General features: G+C 43.3%; 1 protein-coding gene across 1 annotated transcript; it reads left to right on the top strand.

Annotated features, from left to right (window-relative positions):
• Positions 1-541: 541 nt before the first annotated feature.
• Positions 542-24,708, top strand: LOC102113119 (calpain-14). The gene is made up of 20 exons (XM_088053300.1): positions 542-772; positions 2,946-3,015; positions 3,955-4,073; positions 4,675-4,811; positions 5,876-6,050; positions 6,745-6,810; positions 8,165-8,250; positions 9,518-9,592; positions 10,245-10,408; positions 11,090-11,253; positions 13,919-14,124; positions 14,682-14,718; positions 15,562-15,624; positions 17,347-17,404; positions 19,131-19,195; positions 19,634-19,702; positions 19,819-19,897; positions 21,006-21,122; positions 21,819-21,874; positions 22,159-24,708. Exons 1-20 carry the CDS (start codon positions 542-544, stop codon positions 22,183-22,185), a joined length of 2,064 nt encoding a protein of 687 aa, XP_087909426.1. The 3' UTR covers positions 22,186-24,708.
• The last annotated feature ends 427 nt before the right edge of the window (positions 24,709-25,135 follow it).

Raw genomic sequence — 25,135 nt, 5'->3', positions numbered from 1 at the left:
CCTTTGGTTTATCTTGCTTTTTTCTTTTTTTTTTCTTTTTCTTTTTTTTTTGGGGGGGGTGGGGGGTGGTAAATCACTTCATGCCAGAATGTGATTGAATAAAGACTGTCATTCATGTTGCAACACGTTATGAAAATGTCCTGAAGAGCCTAAAATAGTCCAGAGAGAGACATAGAACAGCCATGTGTATGGCTTTAGGGCTGTAGTAAAAGTCAGTGGAGTTACTAATTTTGATTTCGCTCAGATCTACAGTGATATTAAAGCCTTGAAAATGCAGTGATAAGTGCTCAGTGAGAACTGGGTGAGTCCCTACTTCTCCTGGGGATGCCACTGTTCCTACCCACCCCTGCTGACTAAGAAGAAAATTTTAAAAGGCAGGATTAAATTTACTTTTTATACTTATTTTAACTATCAGGAATTCTTCTGAAAAGACACGCCTCATCCGAGAAAACCAAGAGTTTCCAGCAGAACTGTGCAGTGTGAGATTCCTCCAAAATCCTCAGTGGAAAAAAATTATCCTGGTGTTATTGGATATATCAGCATGCCTTTTCTGCTGTGCTTGAAAAAAAATAAGTCACCTCTGCCTTTAGGCAGAAGTATCTTTCAAAAACACACCCCTCCTATCCAGCAGAACTACCAGGCTTTGCTGGAGTCATGCTTGAAGAACAAACACTTGTTCACAGACGACACCTTCCCTGCTCACATCAGCTCTATTGGAACAGGAGCACTGCTAAAGAAACTGCCCCAAAATTTACAGTGGAAGAGGCCACACGTAAGTGACTTTCAGTGGGTACTGTGTGTAAGAGGATGTTTACAGATGATAGCCAGCAAATCGTTTTAGCATTGAACAGACTACATTCAGGCTTTAATTTAGGTGTACTTTAATGTCTCCAGGGATTACATTTATTGCATCGGGTGTCATTTTGGAAGCTGGAGTACATGGAGTCTCATAATTGCCTTTGAAGCATTTGTTGCACAAAATCATAACCAACCTTGTTCAATTTATATCCAGTAACACTTGGAGCAGGCAGGGAGAGGAGGCAAAGGGAGCAGGGAGAGTTGGTTTCCTTGTAGTCACGGCTACAGTGATCTCACTGTGATTCTGTGGTGACAGATGAGATCCTTTTCCTCACAGTTCAAGATCATGATCTTTTAGAAGATTTCTGAGTTTCTAGACAGTTCTTAGCTATGACCCCTCTCTCCCATGGACCTCATACTGTTAGGATGCTGGAGGCTGCTACTTTCCCAGAGAGGACAGGTGCCTTATCCTTTTGCTGGGCTGTTTTTTTTCCCCTGCTTAACTGTTTAGTCTATTGCACTTCGAGTAATCTTTCCCCAGCTCTCAAGGCTGAACTTCTATCACAGCCAGTGACTGAGCATCAGTCTGTGAGTTTGCTTTAGTTTTGGGGCCTTTGTTTTCTACTTGTGCTCACATTTCCAAGGCCTTTGCTGGAATTCTAGGCTTAAACTGTACATCACAACAAGAGACACCCAGGTGCAAGGGCTGGTCACAGAGCTTGTTCTCATAACAGAAGGGTAGATAACAAGTGTGGGTGGCCTGGACAGGGACCTGGCATAGTTCGCTAAGGCCTGTTACTAGCAATGCCAGTTCTGCTCTTACTGAGCCAGTGAGCAGAGTATTGACAATCAGATCCTCCTGAAAACACTGCACAGGATTATGTGAGAATTTCAGAATTCCTTTGTCTGTGGGAAATTCTGCCAGGTAATTCTAGATGGCATCTCCCAGCTATGTTATTTTCTAGCTGTCATATTTTGTGAGATTTAATCAATTTCCCAGTAGGATCGAGTTTCCGCAAAAAAAGGTCAGCATGAGTCTTGGCCTCTGCAAAGCCTTTCAAGTGTCTCTCCACCCCTCAAATATTGGTGGAATGGACTTGAAATCTCCTTTGTCTCTCAGTGGACTATTCTTCTGCTCTGCTATGATTGTTGGGGTGTCCTGTATAGATCCAGGAGTTGGACTTGATGATCCTGATGGGTCCCTTCCAACTCAACATATTCTGTGATTCTGTGATTCTAAAACTGCCTTGTGAAGAAGGCAGCTGTCTACTCTGGATGCCAGACTTTCTGAGCAAAGATTCTTTGAGAATGGATGCTGTGCATCCTTCAGTCCCTCTGCTGCAGAGGAGATGCTGAGATTCTGCCATTCAGCCTGCAGGCTTGTAGCTTGCTGCATCTGTGACTGATGGCCTGCAAACTGAACACCCAAGCTCACCAAGGGCAGGGCTTGGTGTCTAATTACTGTGACTGCCTTCTGAGGGTTTGCTGTATCTTTGCTACTGCCTGCAGGGGAAGCCAACAGTGTGAAACTTAGCTTGAGCAATTTCTGGGTCATTCGAGTGAAATGTAATTTTGACACTTAGGTTATTAATTTAACACCAGAGGCACTTGTGAAGGGAAAAAAAATCACCACATTATTTCCCTCTGTACAATTGTTCACAGACCTATTCTTGTCACAGCAACAGGAATTCTATAGCAGCCATCAGTCTGTAGCTCAATTGTCAGTCAAGCTGTGGAGATGTCAGCCAGGTTGAGTGAAAGTTTGAACAGTTATGCTCTGCCCTCATAACCTCTTTTAGCTGGCACTTGTGTGGAGGAGCGGGACTGGCAGGTTTGAAGGCTGTCTTTTCAGCATGGTTTCCATGGAAAGCCATGGTGATGCATCTGAGCACCAGTGACTTATGCTGGAGATGAAATTCAGCATAGACCAAACACAAATGTGTGCCCAGGCTTGTGTCAGGTTAGCCAGAGCACATAACAGTAGATTTATACCTGAGCCAGAACAATTTCTGCTGGGACAAAGGATTCTCAGTATTTTAAAAGCTTTAACTTTCAAACTAAATCAGCTTATGTTACTGGCTTAACTCTGTCCTTCTTTTTTTTTTTTTTTTTTTTCTTTTCTTTTCTTTTCATTTTGTGCTTCCCAGGCTTTGCACAAAAGTCCCGTATTTTATGCTGCGAATAGAAAGCAGCTTGATCTCCGCCAAGGACTGGTGGGTAAGGAAGATCCTTTGTATAAATATCTAAGTATTCTTACACAGGGTAACATTTTGCATGGAAGTTTGAATGTATAAAACTTGGCATGGAAATAGAAGGTATCCATCTCCTCTCTCCACTTGGCATGGTGTGGATGAAGCAATCATTTACTGGCGTAGGCTCAGTAAATAAGCTGTCAAGCTTCGAGATGGGATTTGAGGCATGAGAAGTGTCTCCACAAGCTGAAATCACCACTGTGTGTTGTTTCTGCCCATGCTAATAGGAAGTGATCCTGTGCTCTTACTGGTCTGTGGTGTTGCTGCTTGACAATTGAACAGAGACCACAAAAGGACTTTATATTTGTACCTAATGCTCAGTGTGAGTGTATTCCCTTCTCAGCCTTACAGTTAGAAAAGTAGTTTTATGCCTGTGTTGTCTAAAATAAAATACTATATTGCCGTCTGAAAAACAGGTAGAGGTGGGACTAAATTAGTTTTTAAGTGCTTTATGTCCTTAAAACCAAAGTTTGCTAAGTACAGTCTTGCATGTTAGATCCACTGGAAATTATTTTCTTTTCTGAAAAGCTAATGTTTTCAAAGAAAAATTAAAAAGGTGTGTTCTGGTTTTTTTTAATAGTGTGCCTTTATAGAGAACAGAAAAAGCCCCACACAATGTCAGTAAAACACAGAATGTTTCTATTGACCGTTATTGCTTGCTAAATTTCTTATTTAACCAAACAGTACCCAAATGAAAAGATCATGAGAGAATAATTATAAACCAATCACAGTTTGGTTAAGTAAAGAACATGTCTAGATCATCTAATTTTGTGTGTATGATTTGCTATAATTGTAAAGACATCAGCACAACAGCTCTTCTGCCGGGATCTTGGTGGTGTTGCTGAACTTGGCTGAGAGCTCTCACTTTTCAGCCAACTGCATGTGTCCGTTTGTCTTGGCACAGAGAACTGCTGGTTCCTGGCGGCCCTGGAAGCCCTGACGTTCCACCAGGACATCTTGGCTGCAGTTGTGCCACAAAACCAGAGCTTTGAGAGGAAATATGCGGGCATTTTCCACTTCCGGGTACAGCTGCTCCCCCAGATTGCAGGACACCCTCAGATATCCTCTGCTATGTTTTGTGTCACACCCTTAGATAATTTGTACGTGGTTCCCTTCAGTCAGGGGCAAGTGGCCAGAGGGTATCCCAGTTTGGAGAGGAGCCCATCACCCCTCCCACAAAGTAGTGCAGGCAGTGAATCAAGCCACTGAGGAAACACCTCTGCTTGGCTGCTCTCTCCAGCTGCGTCCTGTCCATGTTTTAATGCAGACAAAACTCTTTTTCAAGAGTGGCAACAGTCAGCAGGACCTGAGCACATCAGCTCCAATCTTCTTCCCCTTTGTCCATCTCTTGTTACAACTCTGCTACCCTGCAAATTAGGAATTCCTTCCCCAGAAGTCCACCTGTGGCTAATTTCCCTGGTTACTCCTTTTACACCTGATGCATGCTTTGTTTTCTCCTCTGGCCAGGTGGGGTTGAGGAGCTGACTCTGTGAGTGAGTCAGCACATCACACTGACCCACAGCAGCTTGTTCTGTGCCCACAGCTAGGCTGTCTTGTCTTTCCTGTTGTTTCAAGGGGAGGTCCCTTCCAAGGGAAACATCAGTTCATTCCTTTCCCCTGACAGTTCTGGCACTTCGGGGAATGGATTGATGTGGTGGTTGATGATCGCCTGCCGGTGAATGAGGCGGGGGAGCTGCTCTTTGTTTCCTCAGTCTATAAGAATGTGTTTTGGGGAGCCCTTCTGGAGAAGGCATATGCTAAGTAAGTGACTCATTTCAAGTTATGCAAATAGTCTCTCTAAAATATGTTGGTTGGTGCCTACGCAGTTTGTTCTTGTTTATAAATGCATCTTCTAGGCCTTGCTACATTTGGAGTGTAGATGCTCTCATCTTTCTATTATCGCACATAAAAGCTGCCATTGCAGTAGCTGTTATCAAACCAGGCCCTTGAGTTTAAATCCAAGGGTTTAGGTGTGAAAACAGCCCTATTGTGGAGGGTTATTCTCTGAGTGTTATCACTGTTTGCAGTGTATTGGCTGAGGCTGGTACCTTCCTTGTAAATACCACAGAGGAGTAGAACACCACAGATACACATTTTTGAATGTGAATAATTTCCAAGGCCTCCTTTAATGTATTATCAGTGTAAGAAACCTCCAAGGATTTTAATGTTGGAGGTCTGCTGAAGCACTACACTTTGTTTTGGCAGATGTTTTTGTGGCTTCTCTCCAGGGTGTTTTGTCTAGAGTTGTAGTATCAGCACAAAGAAGAAAGCAGCAAGGCCTAACTGATGGAGTTTGTTAATATTTGGCTGAAATAGTCTTTGCAGAGCAGGGAAAAATAGTTAACACTGAGAGAAGGATCACACAAAGGTGAGAATGTTCAGTTATTTTCATTTGGTGTTAGTGTTAGAATGAAAAGACTGGGCCAAGTTGCACTGGAGTGATAAAATCGGATTGGAGACTGAGCTCTCAAGACAGTGTCTCTCAATGCACTATATCTTAGATACAGAACAATGCCTGGTGATAAATTCAGGCAACATTCTCTAAGGCAGAGTTATCAAAGAGTCGTGATGGGCATGTTCTCATTACAGTGCAGTCAGGGATGACAGCGAGTGAAGAATCTCTTTCAGACTATGGCCAGTCTTGGAGGCAATTTTGTAGATTCTCCCCTTCCCAAATGCCAAAAATTCCCTTAAAATTAAATATGAGTTACAGCCCTCCTTTTGCTTTTTGCACACTTTTTTTTAATGTTTTCATTGGCCAGCTGTTCTCAACTTGTCATCTGTGACTATAACCGAAAGAATATATTGATGTCTTTTTTTGCTAGACTCTATGGCTCCTATGAAGATCTGCAGATTGGGCAAGTTTCAGAAGCCTTGGTGGATTTTACAGGGGGTGTCAATACAAGGATCAAGCTTGCAGAAGCTCCTCCTGATCTGTGGGATATCCTGACAAGAGCCACCTACAGCAGATCTCTCATGGGCTGTCAAACACACTTAGGGGTGAGCTTGGAGGGACATCAAATGACTTTATAACTAAAAACCTTTGCAGACCCATTTCTCTCTTCTCAGCTAGTCATTGTGACTCAAAACATGTCAAAGCTGCCACACATGGCTTTCTGTAGAAGTCACGTCTTCATGTTAAACTTTGCTCATGGCTTGAGTCCCTGATGCTCTCAGCTCTCTGTTATTATGTTTAGGACCTGGTTTATCTATCAAAGTAATTCTATTAAATAGGGACCTACTGCATTTTCCCATTTTTATTAAATAAATTTTCCATTTTTACAGATGGTTCAGTGAGGTACAGACACACATGGAATAAAGTTATAGCTAAGGTAGAGAGGTGGGTTGTTCAGAACATGCATTAAAATCTTGGCTTCCAAGCTTTATGCTACCACCTCAGCTGTTGGGAAACTATTTTCTGAAAATCAAAACCTAACCTCCTGGACTTCCTTAAAGTGAGATGGTCTCTAGCTGAAGATCCACAATTGAGGAAGGGCCATTAACAATCAGCCTTCCAATTCCAAGCATACTGAAAAATCTGGATTTAGGAGCTTCTATTTATTTATTTATTTAATTTTCAGTTCTCCGTTTGCTTTGAAAGCCATTGCTTACAGGAGTACAGGTCTCTGGTATTGCTCTATGAGTAGGGATATAATAAAAGGTTTGTTCTTCTGTTTCTCTTTCTTGTATACAGACAACAAAGGTCCTGAAGAATGGGCTTGTTGCTGGCCATGCCTACACAGTAACTGGTATTAGAAAGGTAAGACCAGCCCAAATGTCCTGGGTCCAGATTAATTTGGATATTAGCAATTTTTATGGCATTCATGGGTTCGCCCATTGATCAGAGCAACTACAACATCTCCTCCCCAATACTCTGTTCTTAGTCTAAGGCTGAAAGAGACTGTGGGCTTTGTTAAGACTCACATTTAAAGTGTGTCCATTGTAATTTGGAGGCCTTGATGTAAAGGACAATTGTTATGGATCAGTGTATCTCTAAGGGTGGGAATGATTCACAACACTCTGCTGAGACCATCACCTAGAAATGCACCTTAGCTGTTAAGTATGAAAGGACTGGCCTTTGGGGCTGCTGGGAGGATGTGCTGAAACTTGGGGATGTGCTTTTTACTTGGGGTAAAAAGCCTTCCTCTGAAGGCAGTAGAGAAGCCATAGAGAAGCAAAGGTCAAAATATGAAAAACTGCAGATGGAAATGTGAATCAGGGGAGGAGTAAGGGAACTGAACTGTGCTCTTGTGCAGACAGTGCAGGGAGACCCCACTAATCTGCAGAAGAATTGCTGGGAGTCCCCTTAGGATATTTGTCTAAAGGTAAAGGACTTGAAGTAATACGTTCAACAGAGTAGCTTTTTCATCCTGAATTGGTGGATGACTGTCTTGTCCAGCTTCAAAAGGAGGTTGACAAGGATGGCAAAGACTATGTGGAGCTTTGGACATTTTGGTGAAAGCATGTTCAGTACCTTTAGCAGGAGATACTAGGAAGGGCAGAAGAGATGAGCTGGATTAGGCACATCTGTGTCTCCCACAGGAGGAGGAGCAGGAGGAGTTACGTGTGGAGTTTTTCAAAAACATGTCTGTCAGTCTGGCTCCTCTGGTGAGATGAAGAGCCAGGCAGCCTTAAGGGACTGACCAAGCATATGGAAACAGTGTGAAGTCAGCTGTTCTGCTGTGCACTGTCGACAAAGCCCCTAACTGGCCTGGTTCCCTCTGTTCCCACCATGGCATCCCAGTTCAGGAGGCATTAACCTGTGTGGGCACCCATGGCGGGCTGCATTGTGCTGTGCCATTGCACTGGGGTAGGACTTGGCTTTCACGTGAGTACAAAATGAACAGATGTAGGAAAGGAAGAGGAATTTACAGTCAAGCCTTTATATTAGGAATCTGTCATGTCTCTGGTTTCAGTTTAGAATGTAAGATGAAGCACCTTAATCTCTTTGTTGTTGGCATTCAGAGTTACATGTTCAAATATTTTTATCATAATACTTGCTGGCATCTATGAGAACAAACAAAATTGTTGTTAATATCTGACATAGTACAATGATATAAACCAGATGAGAACTGCTGAGACTTTGATAAGCAGAATGTTACTGTTTTCTGCAGGTGACCTGTCAATATGGACCTGAAAACTTAGTGAGACTGAGAAATCCATGGGGAAAAATTGAGTGGAAAGGAGACTGGAGTGACAGGTGAGTTTAAAAAAGGAAAGGTGTGACACTGAGCGGAGGACAGGTTTCTTGGAGGAAAGATGCTGCCATCTTCAGGCATGAATTAATGTTGAGGGCAGCAGTAAGATAACAGTTGCTTGCACAGACCTTCTGGTGTCAAAGCAGTGACTCCATGGATTTATATGTCTCCAACAGACAGTGCTGCACTTCATACGTGCAGCCTCAATCAGATCAGTTCTACTTTTCCTTTTACTGAATGCCAGAGGAAACACAATAGGAACATGAGATGCTGACCACGTTGCTGTGATGTGGAGAGCATGCAATGGGACAGATAGCTGTGCAGGAGGCTCTGAAAAACCCCCATGTTTCAGGACATAGTCGTTTTTCATGGGAGGGCACAGAAAGAATCTTCCACAGGCCGCAAAGTGTTGGAATTGGGTAACTAGGAAGGAGTCCTCTGTCCTGGCTGCTTGGGGAAGTACAGTTGGGCATGAGATCAGAGGAAACAACTAGTGTGGTAAATGGGCTCTATATTTGCATCTACCTGATTTTTAGGGTTTTGTTTTTTTTGTTGTTTTTTTTTTTGGTTGGGACCCATGAAAGACAGTGGTTTGCATTCTAGACCATGGGCAACTGTAAACTTGTGTCCTGTTCCTCTTTGAAGTGGAGCATGTTTCTTGCTTCCAAGCTTCACTTCATTCCCTGCACAGGCTGTTTGCTGAGGCTCAGGGCATAGAAAGGAGGGAAGAGTACAGAGGTCACTGGGAATGTGAATGGCTTTCACCTTGTCTGCAGAGCAGTAACTTCTCTGATGTGTGTCTGTCACATAATGACAACACACCAGCTGTTCTGTTGAGGAGCATAATGAGCAACATACTGCAGGCCTGCCTTTGAAACGACTCCCAGCTGCCTCTTGTGCTGTCCTAGTCATTCATTCATTATGCCAAACACTCTTCCTATTATGTCTCCTTTGACAGAAAATTAACCAATAAAGCAGGTCTAGATTTTTATATTTTAAGTACTTGGAAGCCGTGTGTTCAAGTGAAGGGACTGGCTGATGGAAATGGAACATTTCTGGCTTCTGCTGGAGAAAACTGGAGCCATGTAGCTACATCTCATGGGACCCAGAGTGGTTGTGCAGAGTCTGGTGTGGCTGAAGGCATAGTGGGGGATAAGCATGGAGATATGTAGAAACAGGGATTTGGCCTCTTTTTATAGAGGAAGGTTATGTCATCTGCCTCTAATCTATGGCCACATTTGGTTAGTCACCTCATGTTTTTCCCCTTAGCTCTTACAAGTGGGAGCTGCTGAGCCCGAAGGAGAAGATTTTGCTAAGAAAAAAGAAGGAAGATGGAGAATTCTGGTAATGGCATAGTCTTGCTTCTCCCCTCTCCACCAGTAGCCCTGGGACTGCACCTGGAGCTGAAGCAGCACATTGCCTCTTAGGCCAAGGCATAGGTGATGAGCTTTATAGCAGCCCATGCTCCTCTCAGCTTGATGCCATGAGAAGCAGTGGCTGTGCAGACATGGAATACACTGTTCTTCAATGCAGGAGTGAGGGAGAAGCAGGACATTGCTAGATCTCCTGGGACTACTGGAGATAAAGGGCACTCCCAGGAGCTTTTGTCCTAACTTTTTTTATTTATTTATTATTTTTTTTATTATAGCTTCGGGAAGATCTTTGCCTGTTTGTCTGCAGTTTCTCCACAGCTTTTGCCACAAGGCGGCAATGTTGCTGCCCCTGTAATTTCACTACACTTCCTTTGCTGGCAATATTATTTTATTCTCTGTTCTGCTATCCTTTGCTGAAGTTTTAGTCGTGCATTAGCTACTCCTAGATGCTGCTGTGAAAGCAGACGCTCTCTTCTTTACTGCCTAATAAAATATGAGCATTACCATATGTAACACAGAATGGTGCAGCTTCTAAGTTCCCCGCTCCCTTTTCTTTCCATTTTATGAGCCATATGGACTAAACTAAACTGCTGACAGGATGTCTCTTGGCACTCTTTTCCCAGGATGTCTCTGCGAGATTTTAAGATTCATTTTGTAGATCTGGTGATCTGTAAATTAACTCCAGACCTGATGAGCCAGGAAGATGGGAAAAAGTGGATGTACTCCTTGAAGAGTGGGAGATGGGTTAAAGGAAGTACAGCAGGAGGAAGTCTGGGATTCTGTAATGGTGAGGGGTGCTCTTTTGGATAACTCTGACTTTTGGATACTCTGCTGACTCAGTTATCAGCTCCTTATAACCTCTTATAAAACTGATAACAGAAACATGTGCTTCCTGTTTCAGCCTCCGCACAAACATCAGAATTAAACAGCTGAAGGACTTTGGCTTCTGATATCACAGAAGGTGCACTGCTTGAAAACATAGGGCAGTGGGCTGATTATAGCATGAAATAAGCCTTAGGATCCCAGGATCAATGCCAGCACTGATCTACTCTAGGACATTAAACTTGTCTGTTAAAATTTGCATCCTCAGCACCACCAGGGAGTGTGTTTTAAGTAAAGTGAATAAAATAGTGGCTCAGCTCTTTCGGAAGCAGAGCAGGTGAAGTCTAAACTCAGCTAGTCCATACACCAGAGGTGAGAGAGGAATAGTGATACATTTATAAACAAAATAAGCTCTTAGTTGCATATAAGCAGAATTATAGTTCCTTGTTCCTGGGTCTTTGTCCTGTCTTAGATAGTAGTTGCACTGCTAAACTTGTAAACTGCACCTTAAAATCAAATTCCTGTGGGGTCTGGAGGTCAAGACAGCCTGTGACCTATTCAGTCCAATGTCAGGCATCATGTGGGAAGCTGGCAATCAATTTTGTGATGGAAAATGACATCAAAATGCTTTTCTTGTTTTGCTTAGGCAACTTTTGGATGAACCCTCAGTACTGGCTGAATGTGTTGCCAGCTGAAGACAGTAAGAAAAGCCCAAGTACCTGCAACGTGGTTATATCCCTCATGCAGAAACACAGCACCAAACACCGGAACCGAGCCCCTCACCTTTTCATTGGATTTTTACTCTATAAGGTGCAAATTGCTTTGCTTTTCTTGCTGTCACCAAACAGGAGAACTTCCAGCCCCTGTAGATTGTAGTGTTCTGCAGGCCAAGAGCTCTTGGTGTTTGCAGGGTGATCTCTGCTCTTTCCTTCTGCCTGTGCCCAGTCTCCTCACACATCAGGCGTAGGCTCCCTCAGGCTCTGTGCTCCCCTTGCTGCCTCTCCAGCATGCTGTGTGTCACCCTGCAGAGCAGTGAGAAGTGCCTTTTGCTTCAAAGCACATTGGGATTTATTTTGCTGCCTCTGAGAGTATGTGCAATAGCTGGAAGAGGGTGCCAGTAACTTACTTTGGGGCAGGAAGACCTCTGCCCTCAGGTTATTTCCAACCATGGTAAAATTTGGTCTAAAAAGTGTTCCTAATATGATGTGGAAGCTGCTCATGTGTGCATGCTGCTAAGGAAGTTGATATCAGTAGGAGTGAGTTTCCTACCTTCAATTCTCTGCTTATCTGAGTACCTTGAGAGCCACTCTTCTCCCTTGAACAGAGCCACAGGTCTTGTTGCTTCTGTGAGCTTGCACAGCTATGGAGTTGTGACTGTGGGAAAGGGTTTTTGGGTGGAGGGAGTGAGGTTTCTGAAGGCAAAGACCCCACATAGGGTATGTGTGTATGTATGTAGCTGCTCGGCTTCCCAGGAATGACTTGGCTGTGTTTTGTGAGACACAGAGGTCCTGACTGACTGATGCTCTGTTTCTTTTCTTCCTGCAGGTGGGCCTACAGGTGAGTCCCTTGTCACCACTGCTGGCTGTTCTCTGGGGGACCTGGGCTGGTGCAGCTGTTAAGACAATGCTGAATGTGGTGTGTTTGCCTTTGTTCCTTGGCTGATGGTATTTGAAGTGAGTGACGGTATTTTAATTCATTGAGGCACCACAGCAAGGCACTACTAACGCAGAACCATCCTCTCAATCTACTGACCAGCAGCCATATCCGGAGAGCTCATTGGCCTTGAGAGTGGGCATTAGTTGTTCAGCTTCTGTCCTGGGTCTTCAAAGGTATTAGAAGTAGCATCAACCTTTACCTGATGAGCATTTCATCCCTGCTGCAGTTGTGGGATGGTGCCCCAATTCCTGGCTGTGTCGTGGGAATCAGATATGCCTTTCTCCTGCCTTTCAGTCTTAGCATGAGATGGGAAAAGAGCCTGTGCCTCATGCAAGTCAAAGATCTCCTAGGGACCTCAGGTTCCTGGCTGTCTGATGGTACAGGTGTTTTCAGCTTCTTCAGGTCAGCTGTATTTCTAGCATTTTTTTTTTATCTAAGAGCCTTTGGGACATAAGAAAGGGCCATGTAAGTTAAATCCTGATGTAAGTCCCGATTTTGGCCCTGACCTCAAAGGGCTATTTAAAACAGGGAAAGCTCATTTTGTCTTTAAAGGGCATATCTTCCACTCTGTTACTACTCAAATGAGAGTACACCTCTTAAATGATAACTTTTGCTGGCAAAGAACTAGTTTGGGTATATGGTTAGGGCAGCACAATTGTGTTCCTAGTTACTGTAGACACAGCCTGGTAACCATGGGGTAAGATGCCACTCCTTCCTGACTTAAATTTATCTTGGGGGCTATCAGGGTTGCCTTCAGGATAAACTTTCTGGCAGAGGGGGGTCTGAGCATGGCCCTAGCACAGTGCTCTGCCACACCTGAGTGGGAATGTGGCAGCCAGGACTTCAATTTCAGGTTTGTAGTGGTTGCCAAGATCAATACGGAGAGATGGCAAGCTGTGAGCATCTAAGGTATTGGAACTGCTGTCAACAGAGTATTGACTGGAATATAAAAACTTTGAATTTAACATAAGGGGCATGAGGAGGAGTAACCCTGAACCCTTCATAAGAAAGATTGCTCTATTAGTAAGAAAAATACTGGCAAAGGAAGAGGAATAGCATCTCCCCATGAGGCTGCAGAGTAAAATGGCGAAATGTTTTGAGGAACAGCCAAGATCAGAAGGTGACAGTAGTTTTAGCTAGCAGGATTATTTATTTGGCTTGTGTACTGGGCACTCAGTGGCATTAAAATTAATTCCATGTTGCCTGGATCAACACTTTATCCATCATCCTGTGGCAGAAAAGGGCCTGCAGAGCAGAGTGCCAGACAGATCAAGGACACTTGCATGAAGTCAGGACAAGGGCTTAGGTTGCTTGTGCAGTATGCTCAGGTCACAAGTGTTCTGAAAAATCCTTTGTTACCAGATCCCTAGTGCAAAGGACAAGCTGGGGACAAAGTATATGGTCCCTGTGGGAAAAGAGGTGCTCTGGCTAGTGAAGGGCAGTCTCTAGAGCAGTTCCTGCCTGCAGTCATTTTGACCCATATGGCAAAAACTTTTGCAGAAGCCACGTTGACAGGAATAGCTTCTCGTCCCCAGTTCTTGCTGCTGTTCCTTACAAGTAGTGTAAGGGTTTTTTTATAAGTTGTAGGAAGCCCAGTCTTTTGTCATATTAGTGTTGGACAAGGATGCTGCATAGTGAGAACTGCCATGTCCTGGGAAGAGACAGAGTCCTCTGGGCTCTGTTACCTGCTTGTGCTGTAAAACAGGCTGAGATGTGAAGAAAGACTGGCTGTGCCCTGCCCGTCAATCCTCCACACTCCTTTTGCCCATGTGATCAGCTGGGGCAGAACACAATTCTCTTGCCTTTCTTCTCTGAACAGTACCAGGAGAGCAACAGAAAGCTACCCCCAGGTTTCTTCACCCGACATCAGCCTGTGAACAAGCACCAGGTTTTCCTTGATGAGCGGGAAGTGACTCATGACTTCCATCTGGAGCCTTGTGTCTACGTGATTGTCCCATCCACCCTGGAGCCTCAACAAGAGTCTGAGTTCATCCTGCGGGTCTTCTCCAGGAAGCACGTTCTTCGGTGAGATGCTGCTGCCGCTCTGCCAGCACCAAATTCCCTGGGAAAGTCTGGTCTTTCCAGTCTAATGGGGGCAGCATAAAGACTTAACTCTGCAAGAAGCAGCACAACCTCTTTGAGAGAAGCTGGCTCTGGATTTCTCCTGCTGCAGGATTCTCAGTGGTTGGAGCACTGGTTTTGGCCTTACCCTCTCAAAAATCTGAGATAGGCCCACACAATCCTTGCAGCATGCTCATGTTTGAGACTGTGAGAAGGATAAGAGTGTGAGAAGGATAAGAGCTCTTTAGCTTTTTAGCTCCATTAGTTTCCCAGGAGTTCCCTGCTGGCAAAGCTAGGATGGTTATTTGTACAGAAATGGTGCTTTGGATACTTCAAATGCCAGCAGCTTTTGGGGTTCTGCATGGATATGAGGCCTTGCCTTACTGTAGCTGTAACAGCAGAGAAAAAAACACAGCAAAAGCAGGTTGAGGCCCCATCTGGGGAAGGGGAATGACACCTGTTGTGAGACAAACACACAACTCATATACGTCCTTAATGTGTCTGCTTTTTTGCATCTCCAGGGAAATGGGTGGGAACACGAGCTTCACCCTCTCTAAGGTGAGTGGGTGTGAGTGGAGTAGGGGGTCTGTGGTTCAATCAACAGCTCTGAATGTTGGATTTTTACTGTTGCTCTGCCCTAGAGGAGGGGCTGAGTGAGAATGTCAATGCTTGTGTTGCAGCACTTGATAGCACAGCTTGGGTTTACAGACAGAATCCTTTGGACCAAGGGGACAGATGCAATCAAATGTGGGGGACAGGCAAAACTTCAGACAACTTAGTTGTCCTTTTTGCAAACATCTTTTAATGATATCATCTTACTTGCTCTGCAGTCTTTCCCATTCATGGCTTTTTAGGTACTCATGGTCCATTCTTGCACTTCCACCCATCCCTTTCATGCCTTGAACGTTTTGAAGACATTATGGGACCTTAGTAGTGCTATTGTCATGCAAAGGCCTAATGGTTATTTTCAAAAGAACTGTGCATGCACGTCTGCAGCTTGTGCTAGGGAATTTATAGCATAGTCTGTTCCCCTGGCATAAACAGGGCCTTTCCTTCTTTCATCTCCTCTGTTGGGCTATATAAAGGATTACAGAGACCCTTCTCTCTTCTTGGCACAGAGTGAGCCCTGTGCTTCACACAGCTTGGGTTGGGGTGATGGGAATGTTTCTCCCCACTAAATGTCATCTGAGTATTTCTCTCCAAGAAATAGCAGTTCTGTGATGTAGGGAAGTATCTTAGCAGTGGGCTGTGTTAGTGATGTAACACTGATTGCAGTGGTGGGCAGAGGGTGGAAAGGGCAGGGAATGGAATGCCATTCTGGGAAAGCATCTTTAATAACTTGGTTGACAGTATTTTTCTTCTGCAAGTTAATGATTTTTTTTTTTTTTTGATACCTTAAAGGAAATTGTTGATAGATATGAAGGCAAGATTTGGGAGGATTTCTTCACAAAGCATTTTGAACAGGTAAGTGCTTGCATGAGTAAACTCCTCCAGAGCTATTATGTAGCTCTGTGAAAGTAAAAGCATGTGGATGTTCAAGGGAGCTCTGTGGATGTGTGGGGAGCAGAGAGGGGCTGTGGAGAGGAGGCTGGAGTCTGTACAGTGATGACTCCACACAGAAAATTTGCCTGTGAAGCTTAGCAATGTGATAGCATTGAGACAGGCACTCTTCTCTGCACAACAGGATGTCAGTGCCTGGAACTTAATATGGGTGTGACAGTATCAAGAGGCTCAAAAGGTATTAGCAAACTGATGGACAGAACGTCCATAAACAAATGCTAAAAGACTGAACATGGATGTACCCTCTAAGTTAATTTTTCCAACAGTGAAACAGCAGAATGGACTACCTGGTTAGAAGCTGACCAGGCTCATGTGCTCTTCCTAATCATTAATTCCTGTTGCCTGTATTGGGGACAAAGTGATAGGCTGTGTGGATCCATCCTACCCTTTGGGGCATTCTTACATTCATTGGGAAAAGTTACCTATTAGAGAACACTCCTGAAATATTGAACCTTCAATACATACTTCATCACAGTTGGATGGCAGCTAACCTGCTTTGAGAGGTGAAATAGATATTGGGTGTCCCATCATCTTTTCCCCCTAATTTTCCTAGTGAAATATGATCCTTACTGTGAAAGATTCTCTTTAGTGATTTCTCTGGCCTGATTCGGGATGGAGCTGACCATCAGGGGTCCCACTGACTGTGGTGACAGATGCAAGTGTTTCACCTTTCAGAAAAGGTCACTGCATTTATTTAGCATCACACCCTGTATTTGGAAAACACAATTTCACAAAAACAAATTTTCACTTTTAAGAGAATATTTTGAAGGAAGCTGTTTCTTAAAACAAGGAATGCTTTCACTTTTTGCCCCTTGTTTAAGATTTTGGTTTTGAGAACGGTGTGGCTTTGATGTGTTAGAAATTGCCACATACTGTGAGGTGCTGGTCCTTTGCTGTCAGGATGTCCAAGTACACACAGAGGCAGAGGGAGTTACTGCCATTTCTGAAGGCTTTACCCTGCCATGTCTCAATGATCTGAAAGCAGGCTTTTATTTTTGAAGAGTGACATTTAAAAAAATCCTTCAAACAAAAGATTGTCACAGCTTCTAAAAGATCTGTAAACTTTAGTATGACAAGAGAGAGGGGGAATCTCTGCTTTGAAAAGTTTGGGGAGAACTATTCCAAAGTTTTCTTGGTTTTTTTGTTGTGTTTGTTGTTTTGGGTTTTTTTGGTTGTTTGGGGTTTTTTCTTTTTGTTTTTTTTCTTTTTTTGTGGTTTGTTTTCCTGTATGGTGGTTTTTTTGGGGGGGGTGGGGGTGGGGGAATTGCTTGTTTGTAAATGATAAAAGGGGAATGTTTGAAGCAGGTCTCTTGACAGTGTGCTTGATGGGACAGATGGCACCAGGGCTGAAAGGTTAACGGCCTGCATCCTCACTCAGTGGAAAACTGCACTACTGCATTGATCTGTGTTGGAGCCCTGAGAACTTAGCCCAGAGCACACTGCAGCTCTTGCAGGTTCAGAATCTTGTCATATTCAAAGGGAGTATTTTCTGTCGATTTTCACAGTGGCTGGAGTGGGGCCAGAAAAGCAGAGAATGAAGATGGGACATGCTGGGAAAACAAAAGAGGGAGAAAACTGATTTAATACTTAGAATAAAAAAAAAATTAATTCTCTTCCATATCACAGAATCCTGAAATAAATGCTGTTCAGCTCCAGAGGATCTTGAATAATATATCTTGGAGAAGTAAGTGCTGAGAAATAATGTTTCTGTAAAATAAGCTCTCTCAGAGAAAAGCCTCAGTTCTTGTATCTATTTCTTGAATTCTGGGAAGAGAAACTGGCTTCAATCTGACAGAACTGACTCTTCTGATGCCATGTTAGATTTCCAGAGCAAAAGGATTTACTGGGCTGTGAATCAGCATGGCAGAAATTTTATAAGTAGTGCTAATCTAGTTTGAATTTCAACAATTGAAAGAATGAGGGGGGAGAACAAGCATGGATGCAGATTCTTAATTTGGCCTCCAAACCTAGACCTGAGCTTTGATTCTGAAATTGTACCTCACTTCACCCTGTGCCACTTCCTCAGTCTCAGCAGCACCAAACTAGAAGATGTGGAAAGTTTGGTCTGTAGGAATTTGTGTGGTGGAGAAGGGTTTGTTGTTACTTTCATGTGCCTGATCCATGTTGCTGTTTCTATTTACTCTCCCTGCTGTGCATGCACAGGGCTCCTTGCTGTGTGTTTGGGGGACAGGATGAGGTGCAGGTGGCCTCTGTAACCCATGCTTGTGAGAGCCAGGTGAGCCCCGGGCTTGTCTGTCTTGTGTGTGACATCCACTCTGCTGGGGGCAGCCCAAAGCATTCCACAGGCTCATAATTTGGACCTTAGTAACAAACAACACTACCTGGACAGCAGTGAGGCATTGCAGTGGCTGTTCTCTCTGAGCAGTGACAATGAAATTACAGATGTAATGATGAATCCAGATTTTCTTCCCAGTTTCTTCACTGGTAACAATCAATATGCAATACAGAAAATACTGTGTCCAGCCATTACAAGTAAAAAAGAAGATGATGAAAAGTGATGTGATGCCTTTTTCACTTAAACTGTATTTGATATTACTCTCTTTTCTACAAAGGTGGACAAGGAAAGTTCTTCTGTCTTTGTAAACTGACCCACCAGGTGCTGCCTTATCTGTGAGAAAATGATATTGAACAGGGAGCCTTTACTTTTCATAAATTATTGATTTTAAGAATTATTTAAATATCTTTATGGTCCTTGGTTCATATTTACTAATCAGGGCTATTACAATATCAAAATTATTAAAGTATCTTGACTTTCTGCAGGGAAGGGATTGGTGAATTATGATTCTGTCGCTTACTCAGTGGAAGGCACAGACTAACTGTAATCATGATTTGTAGTGAGATTAGAGCCGATTTCTGTTACTCTTGGTGTAACTTATATATGAACCAGGAATGCTAAGCTTTGAGGCAGCATCATGTTTTCAGCAGTGCCTGTACTTTTAATTAAATTAACAGAGCTGGCAATGTGTCTGTGAAAAAGAGAGAGAGAGAGATGCTTAGTACAAGGGTTTCAATTAATCTGCAGTGCTGTTCCCCAAAGCTCTTCAGGTCAAGTGACTTTGCTCAAGGTCATGCAGTAAATTCTGTTTGGGATTAGAGCTTTGGATGTCCTTTTCCTTCCATTTTCTCTAATAGCTGGAGATAGTGTACCATATTTCATTCTATATTACATGCCTGCAGGGAGCTCATATTGGATTTTCTGAGACTAGTAGAATCCATCCTGTTGCCTCATATTTTTATCATCATAAATGATACATCTTCTCAGGTGGGAGTAAAGTTTCACAAAAGCTTTGGGGCCTGAGCCCTCTCAAGTAAGGGGGAATTTTATGAGAGTCCATTTTTCTGAGAGATGTCCAATGACTCCCCAAAACAATTTTTTTTTTTCTCTCCAGATTTCCAGAGTTTTCACCTGAATTTCAGTCTGGATTCTTGCCAGGGTATCTTGGCACTCCTGGATGTATCCTTGTCATGAGTGATACTTTTGACTCATATAATACTTTACCAGAGCATTATTTCTTAGCCCAGTCTGAGTGTTACTGTGATTTCTTTACCACCAGGACATGGCCCTGCTTATTGAACTTCTCACCCTCCATAATAACAGTTCAGCTGTGACAGAATGGAGCTGGTTTGGGAAAGGGTTGATTCCTGCCACTTCTGAAATCAGCAGCCAGGGTTTCCATTGACTTTAGTGAGAGGAGGATCAAGTCTATAAATAGGCACGTGGACTAAGAAATCATTATCCTCATATTATAATTGCATGTATGTTAGAGTGGCTGCAAGTTTTTGGGTTGTTTGGATTTTTGGTTGGTTTTTTTCTCTTTTAATTTTTTAATATATGTAATGGGTGCTTTCTAATGTTTAATTGAGATGTTTTGACCTTAATTCTCCCACTAAGCTGAATGCCACTGGCACACTGAGTATCCAGGAATTCAGAGTCCTGTGGAAAAGACTGCTTTTCTATTTGGTATGACAGTAATTTCTATGCCCCCTTTCAACATCTCCCTGCTCACAATCCCTTTGGTGTCACCTGTTGGGTTTTGGGTGCTTTAGTTTGTTTAAAAGTACTCCTTCACCCCACAGGAAGTTTTCCAGAAGAGAGACACCAAGAGATCAGGAAAGCTTGACCTTGTGGAACTGCACGCAGCTGTACAGGAGACAGGTGAGCCCACAGCATATTTTATCAAGTCTCATCTTCTTGCTCATGAAAGGTGAAGGAAAAACACAGGGCTGGGAAACATCTTGATAACTGTGTGTAGAGCCCAGGAGGACTGGAAAATATTATAGTTCACATGGTCTTGGCTATTTCTTCTTCCTTCTTTAGCTAGGTCAACACATCTGAAAATTATTTTGCCATGAGATAGGCTGCTCACTCTTTTCTCAGTGTGGTCTCGCACTGAGAGTTGTCTGAAACAGAAGCGTCTGTCTATTTCAGACCCAATTTTTAAATCCCTTCCTGTGTGCTGCTAATTGAATTTTAAAAGATTTTGTGGGGTTGCGGGGATGCAGGAGGCCAGATCTAGCTCCTATAAAATTGCTACCTCTGCTGAAGACGACATCTCAGGGACCAAATCTGGAAGTGTGGGACTTGTATGGAGGCTATATCAGTGCCAGACTTCACTAATGCAGCGTCTGAGGCTTGATCTAGAAATGGAAGATGATACATATGGGTCTAAATACCGAGCTCTGTTGCTATTGCTGGGTGTTGTGTTGGGGGCTGGAGCTCAATCTTATAGCTTCTTTTGCATGTTTACACCTTAAATATCATTCCTCTTTTTTGTGCATATTCACCCAGTTCATCTGAGTCAGTTAAAGCACAGTGAGAAACCCAGGCAGACCTCTGCTAAAGCAAATTAAAATCACAGGCCATTAATAGAGAATGCTTTTGTTCCTTGCAAATACTGCTGCTGCTTGACATTGGGACTGATGCTTTCTGTATGAGCTTCCTCCGGATTTTCATCTCCTTTCCTACCCTCTTGGGAATATAGCTCTTAAACCCAGCTGCTGCTATTACCCTCATATCCCATGAACAAAAGAGACCTATTTGTATTTTATTCCAACTCTGGGAGGACAGTAAGTATAGGAAAGCAGACCTGAACCCTTTTAAATTTGGAGAAGATATCTTCATGTAGAGATTTCATTTGGGCTGGCTAATATTTGATTATCTTAGGCCAGGCTTGAAAAAGAAAGCTATTGGAGAAGGGATGAAGGCCACTCAGTTGTGCCATCTCATTCTGTTTTCCTTTTCTTCCCCCCCCCATTTTACATAGGCATTTCACTCAGCAATGAAGTCTGTAATTTGATGGCAATCAGATATGGTGACCCTGACTTACAGATCAGTTTTGAGAGCTTTGTTTGCTTCATGCTTCGAGTGGAGATCATGGGAGGTGAGGCTGGCGCTCCGTGTCTGGCCAGGCAAGCTGGGCTGCCAGCTGAGCCATGGCCCCTCTGATGCTGTTCCCACTGGCAGTACCAAGGTCAAAATTGCAGGACTGAATTTATGAATAAAGCAAGAGTAATCAGTTTAAAGTTAGGGACAGATACAGAGGGGGCCAAGCTTTCTCTTTACCTCCCCACTAGTCCCTTCCTACAGACATCCAAGTTGTACATATCAGAGTGGTTAAGCTCTCTGCACATTTGCACTGGCCTTCTGTTGGAAGAGGTAGGCAAATTACAGATGAAAAACTACTTGTTTTCCATGAAGAAGACAGCCTTGAAATACACCTTTTCCAGGAAGGAGAAAGCTTTGAAATTTGTCTTTGGTGGACTGCAGTTTGATGATGAGACAGCTGATTCTTGGATCATGCTGTAGACACTTAACATGTCTCATAATTGTAATGGGTAAGGGTGGGACCACCAGCATTTTGAGGTTTCGCAGATAGATGGGCAGAGAGTAACATGCCTGACTTTATTCAGCTGCTCCCAGCATTCCAGCCTGCAGGGACCTCTCACGAACAGAGAAGCTCACATGCACTTGAGAATAGCCTACAAACTCTGCCATTGGGATTTTTCCCAAAACAGTGCCTTGGCTGTGATGATCTCTTGGCTATCAAGTTAAGGCTCCTCATTTACTTCTTTTGCAGAGGCCTTTCGCAACTTAACACAAGATGGCAAAGGGATATATCTCCGGGAATCTGAGGTAAAGCCCATTCCCTGACTGTCAGATGCAGGCCCCTGTGTTGCATGTGGCATTGCATGTTTTATTCTGTAGCCTTAGAAAAGGTATCTTTAACTGACCGCTTATAGGGAAGGTTACAAACAACAGGAGGTTCAGGCTTCTAAGTCTTCTGCTTTATTATGGCTTACATTTCTTCTTCTGAAGGTAGAATATCTCCAATGCCCCATAGTCCAGTCCAGGTGAGAGTATGGCAAAGCTCTCACAGGGATGGATTATTTAAACCCCCTTTCCATATTATTTTACAGTGGATGATGATGACACTTTATTCTTGAAGCAATGCTGTAGAGGAGGAGACAACCAGACCTGTTCCAGGACAAGGAAGGCTGCCTTATTTCAGCTTTTTTCTTCATATGAAAAGTCCTTCCCTCAAGCAGACTTAACGTGATAACCACAGATTTGATGAAGTTTTGCTAATTAATGCATTTGAGTCCTATTTCACTTCAGGCAACCCTACTGAGGAGAGACCATTGGATGGCAACCACCACAAGTGCACAGTGTGACACCTTGGAGCATGGCGGCTGAGTTGTTTGGGTCACCTACATCATGCTGATGTCATGCTGCTGTTATAGGCACACATTGTGGCAGTGCCCAGAGGCTGTGCTTGGTGCTGGGGCTCTTTAGTCTGGGAGGGAAAAGGCCCTGTCCTGAGTAGCTTGTCACCTGATAGAGATCCCAGTTCTGTAGCTGCTAGGCACGTGGCAGAGAACTGGAATCTGTGTGCTGGGAAAGTAGGGGTGGAGACTCACAATGAATGAACACACTTCCCTAGCCCTGACTTGGAAAGGTGATCTGCAGGCATTCAAACCATCTCTTCTGCTTTTATAAGTTAACATAGCCCTATTGAAGTGACCCTAATTTGACTTGACCAAGTGATGAGTTGAGCCTCCAGCTGTTTGTTGATGATTGTGTATTTATTTCAGAATGGTGGTAGGTTTTCTCTGCAGATTGAAAAGTACAGTACAGGGAAAAGTAAACGGATCCCATATTGTTTTTAAGTCACCAGAGACTGGCAGGGAATGAATATTCTCAGTAGGGTTATACAGAAGCTGTCTGATAAAACATTTGGATATTTATTTTATAGAGGGTGAGTGTGTGTGTATGTACTTCTAAAGGATGCAGGTAAATGTAGGTTGTAACTAATTACATAGTGCAACCTGGGTGCACAGCTGTGAACAGTGTTAGAGAACATGGTATACATGGTATAAGTGGGACAATTCATATCAAAATCCATGAGAGAGTTACTTGATGCATCTGTCTGTAGGATCCTTTTGCACTTTCTTACCATTCATTTATTTGGGCTGGAAGTTTCCACGCTAAGTGCCTGTTACAGGTTGCTAGTTTGATTTTTTTATTTTTCTTTTTTTTTTTTTTTTCCCTTTTTGCATTCCTGCAGACAGCTCAACTGAGGCTCTTTTACAGTGCACAGCCTAGTCTGAGTCTGGGTGCTAAATGAAACAGAGCTCCAATGGGAATGAACATATAATGAAAGACCATACTCTAATATCTTTGCAGGAAGGAGTTATATTAAGCTGTCATAGGAAGCCTTCCCTCTGGCTTTTTGTGACTTTTTAGGTGCTTAATCTCATAAATATTTTTTTCAGAGTGCATGTGAGATTCAGGAATGAGGTAGACTGTGGATAAGAAAGTAAACATGGGCATGACTGAGCTCAGGGATGTGCTTACCACTGCACTGAGGCCTGAGCAACAGCATAAGCATATTTATAGAGGAACTCCTTTGCATATAAGTGTTCCCAGTCAGGAGGCATTAAACAGTAAAAACAACAGCATGCACTTCATTCCCCAGAACAGTCTGTTTCTAAGCAATATCATTTTCATCCTGTTTTTATGAGAAGACTCTTAGAACCAGATAAATAGATGGCTGTGTTGGTACTTGTTTATTACAGATGATATATCTATCATCTATTGGGAGCAACCTGCTGTGGAGTCACAGGGTTCAGGTCTGTGAAGCAGAGCAGGTTGGAGGAAGCAGGGATACCCCGGGGCCCTGGAGCAGCCGAGGGCTCCGTGTCCCGCTGGGCTCCCAAACAGGCTCCATGTCCTGCCAGGCTCCTGAGGAGGCTCCATCAGCAGCTCCCCTCTCAACACACATCTCTGTTTCCTTTTGTGACTTGTAGCTGAACATGATGGTGCAAAGTAAATTAGCCTGATTTAATTTGCACTCAGCTCAGCAGGGGATGTTATAAACACTGATTTACTGTGTGCAGGAGCAGTGCTGGAAGAACCAAAAACGTTGGTTGAAGGAGTGTAGGTCCTGCTGTTCTCAGCGTGTTTTGGAAAGGATGGTCCCTGGCACCCATGGGAATCCAGGGGGATCTGTGTGAGTGCAATGTTCACAGCAGGCTCTGTTGGACATGATGGGAGGGAAATCTGTCAGTCCCAATTGGGTTTGTTGCACATTTAAGGCTGGGAGTGTGCTGAATGTAGCTCTGCCACAGGCTGTGTGCAAAACTGGTGCAGGACACCCAGTTTCAAATTGCAGTTCATTTTAATGTTGTGCACATTGTTTTTTCTATCAGATTTTTTACTTATTTACTTCATACCTCTTTAATGCAGAGCAATGTAATTGCAGGGAGATTATTTTGCTATTGATTACTTGATCCAGGAAAGAAACAGAATTCATCCATGCCATGAATCACTAAGCATTTGCAGCAATAAACTTTATTGAGCCATGTGACTTGCTGTTACAGAATTGTAAAGAATGCTTTACTGGAATGATTATACCAAACCATGTACAATTCAAACTGAATTATCTGGCTCACAATAAAATATTTTTGGCAAGGTCACCTACTTGGACACTGTGAAGCTTTTATATTGCTAACAGAATAATGTTTTCTGGGCAATTCTGAAGATATATTACTCCTCATTTACAATGTGCATTGTGAATAAATGGTCTGAAATGCTGCTGAAGGATGCATTCGTTTGTAACCACAGCATTTATACGGATGCTGAGCTTTGCAGTGGGTGGTATTGCTCCAGCAGAAATGAAAGAAAAGTGGAACTGTGGCTTGAGACTAGTATTGCTAATAAAAGTCCTTTTTGAAAAAGGCAGGTGCAAGAATAGTAAATAATGTCTGGAGTGGGAAGAGGAGATGGATGGTGAGGTATACTGTAACAATAAGGCTGAGATGAAATTGAAAGGAACTAATCAACCCTTTGCAAACAAAGTCTTCTGCCAGAGCTTATTGCTGCAAATACACACAC

This window comes from Pseudopodoces humilis, chromosome 3, assembly GCF_049639895.1.
Source record: "Pseudopodoces humilis isolate 2021_Gansu_Grassland_sample_001 chromosome 3, ASM4963989v1, whole genome shotgun sequence".
Taxonomy (NCBI): domain Eukaryota; kingdom Metazoa; phylum Chordata; class Aves; order Passeriformes; family Paridae; genus Pseudopodoces; species Pseudopodoces humilis.
Note: the sequence above shows the minus strand (reverse complement) of the source record. Positions and strands in the feature narration are given on the sequence as shown.

Excerpts from the sequence above, each read along its gene's own strand:
- LOC102113119 (XM_088053300.1), top strand. The coding sequence starts at position 542 with ATGCCTTTTCTGCTGTGCTTGAAAAAAAATAAGTCACCTCTGCCTTTA. Across the intron at positions 3,016-3,954 it reads TCTCCGCCAAGGACTGGTGG|AGAACTGCTGGTTCCTGGCG; the intron begins GTAAGGAAGATC and ends GTCTTGGCACAG. Across the intron at positions 4,074-4,674 it reads CGGGCATTTTCCACTTCCGG|TTCTGGCACTTCGGGGAATG; the intron begins GTACAGCTGCTC and ends TTCCCCTGACAG.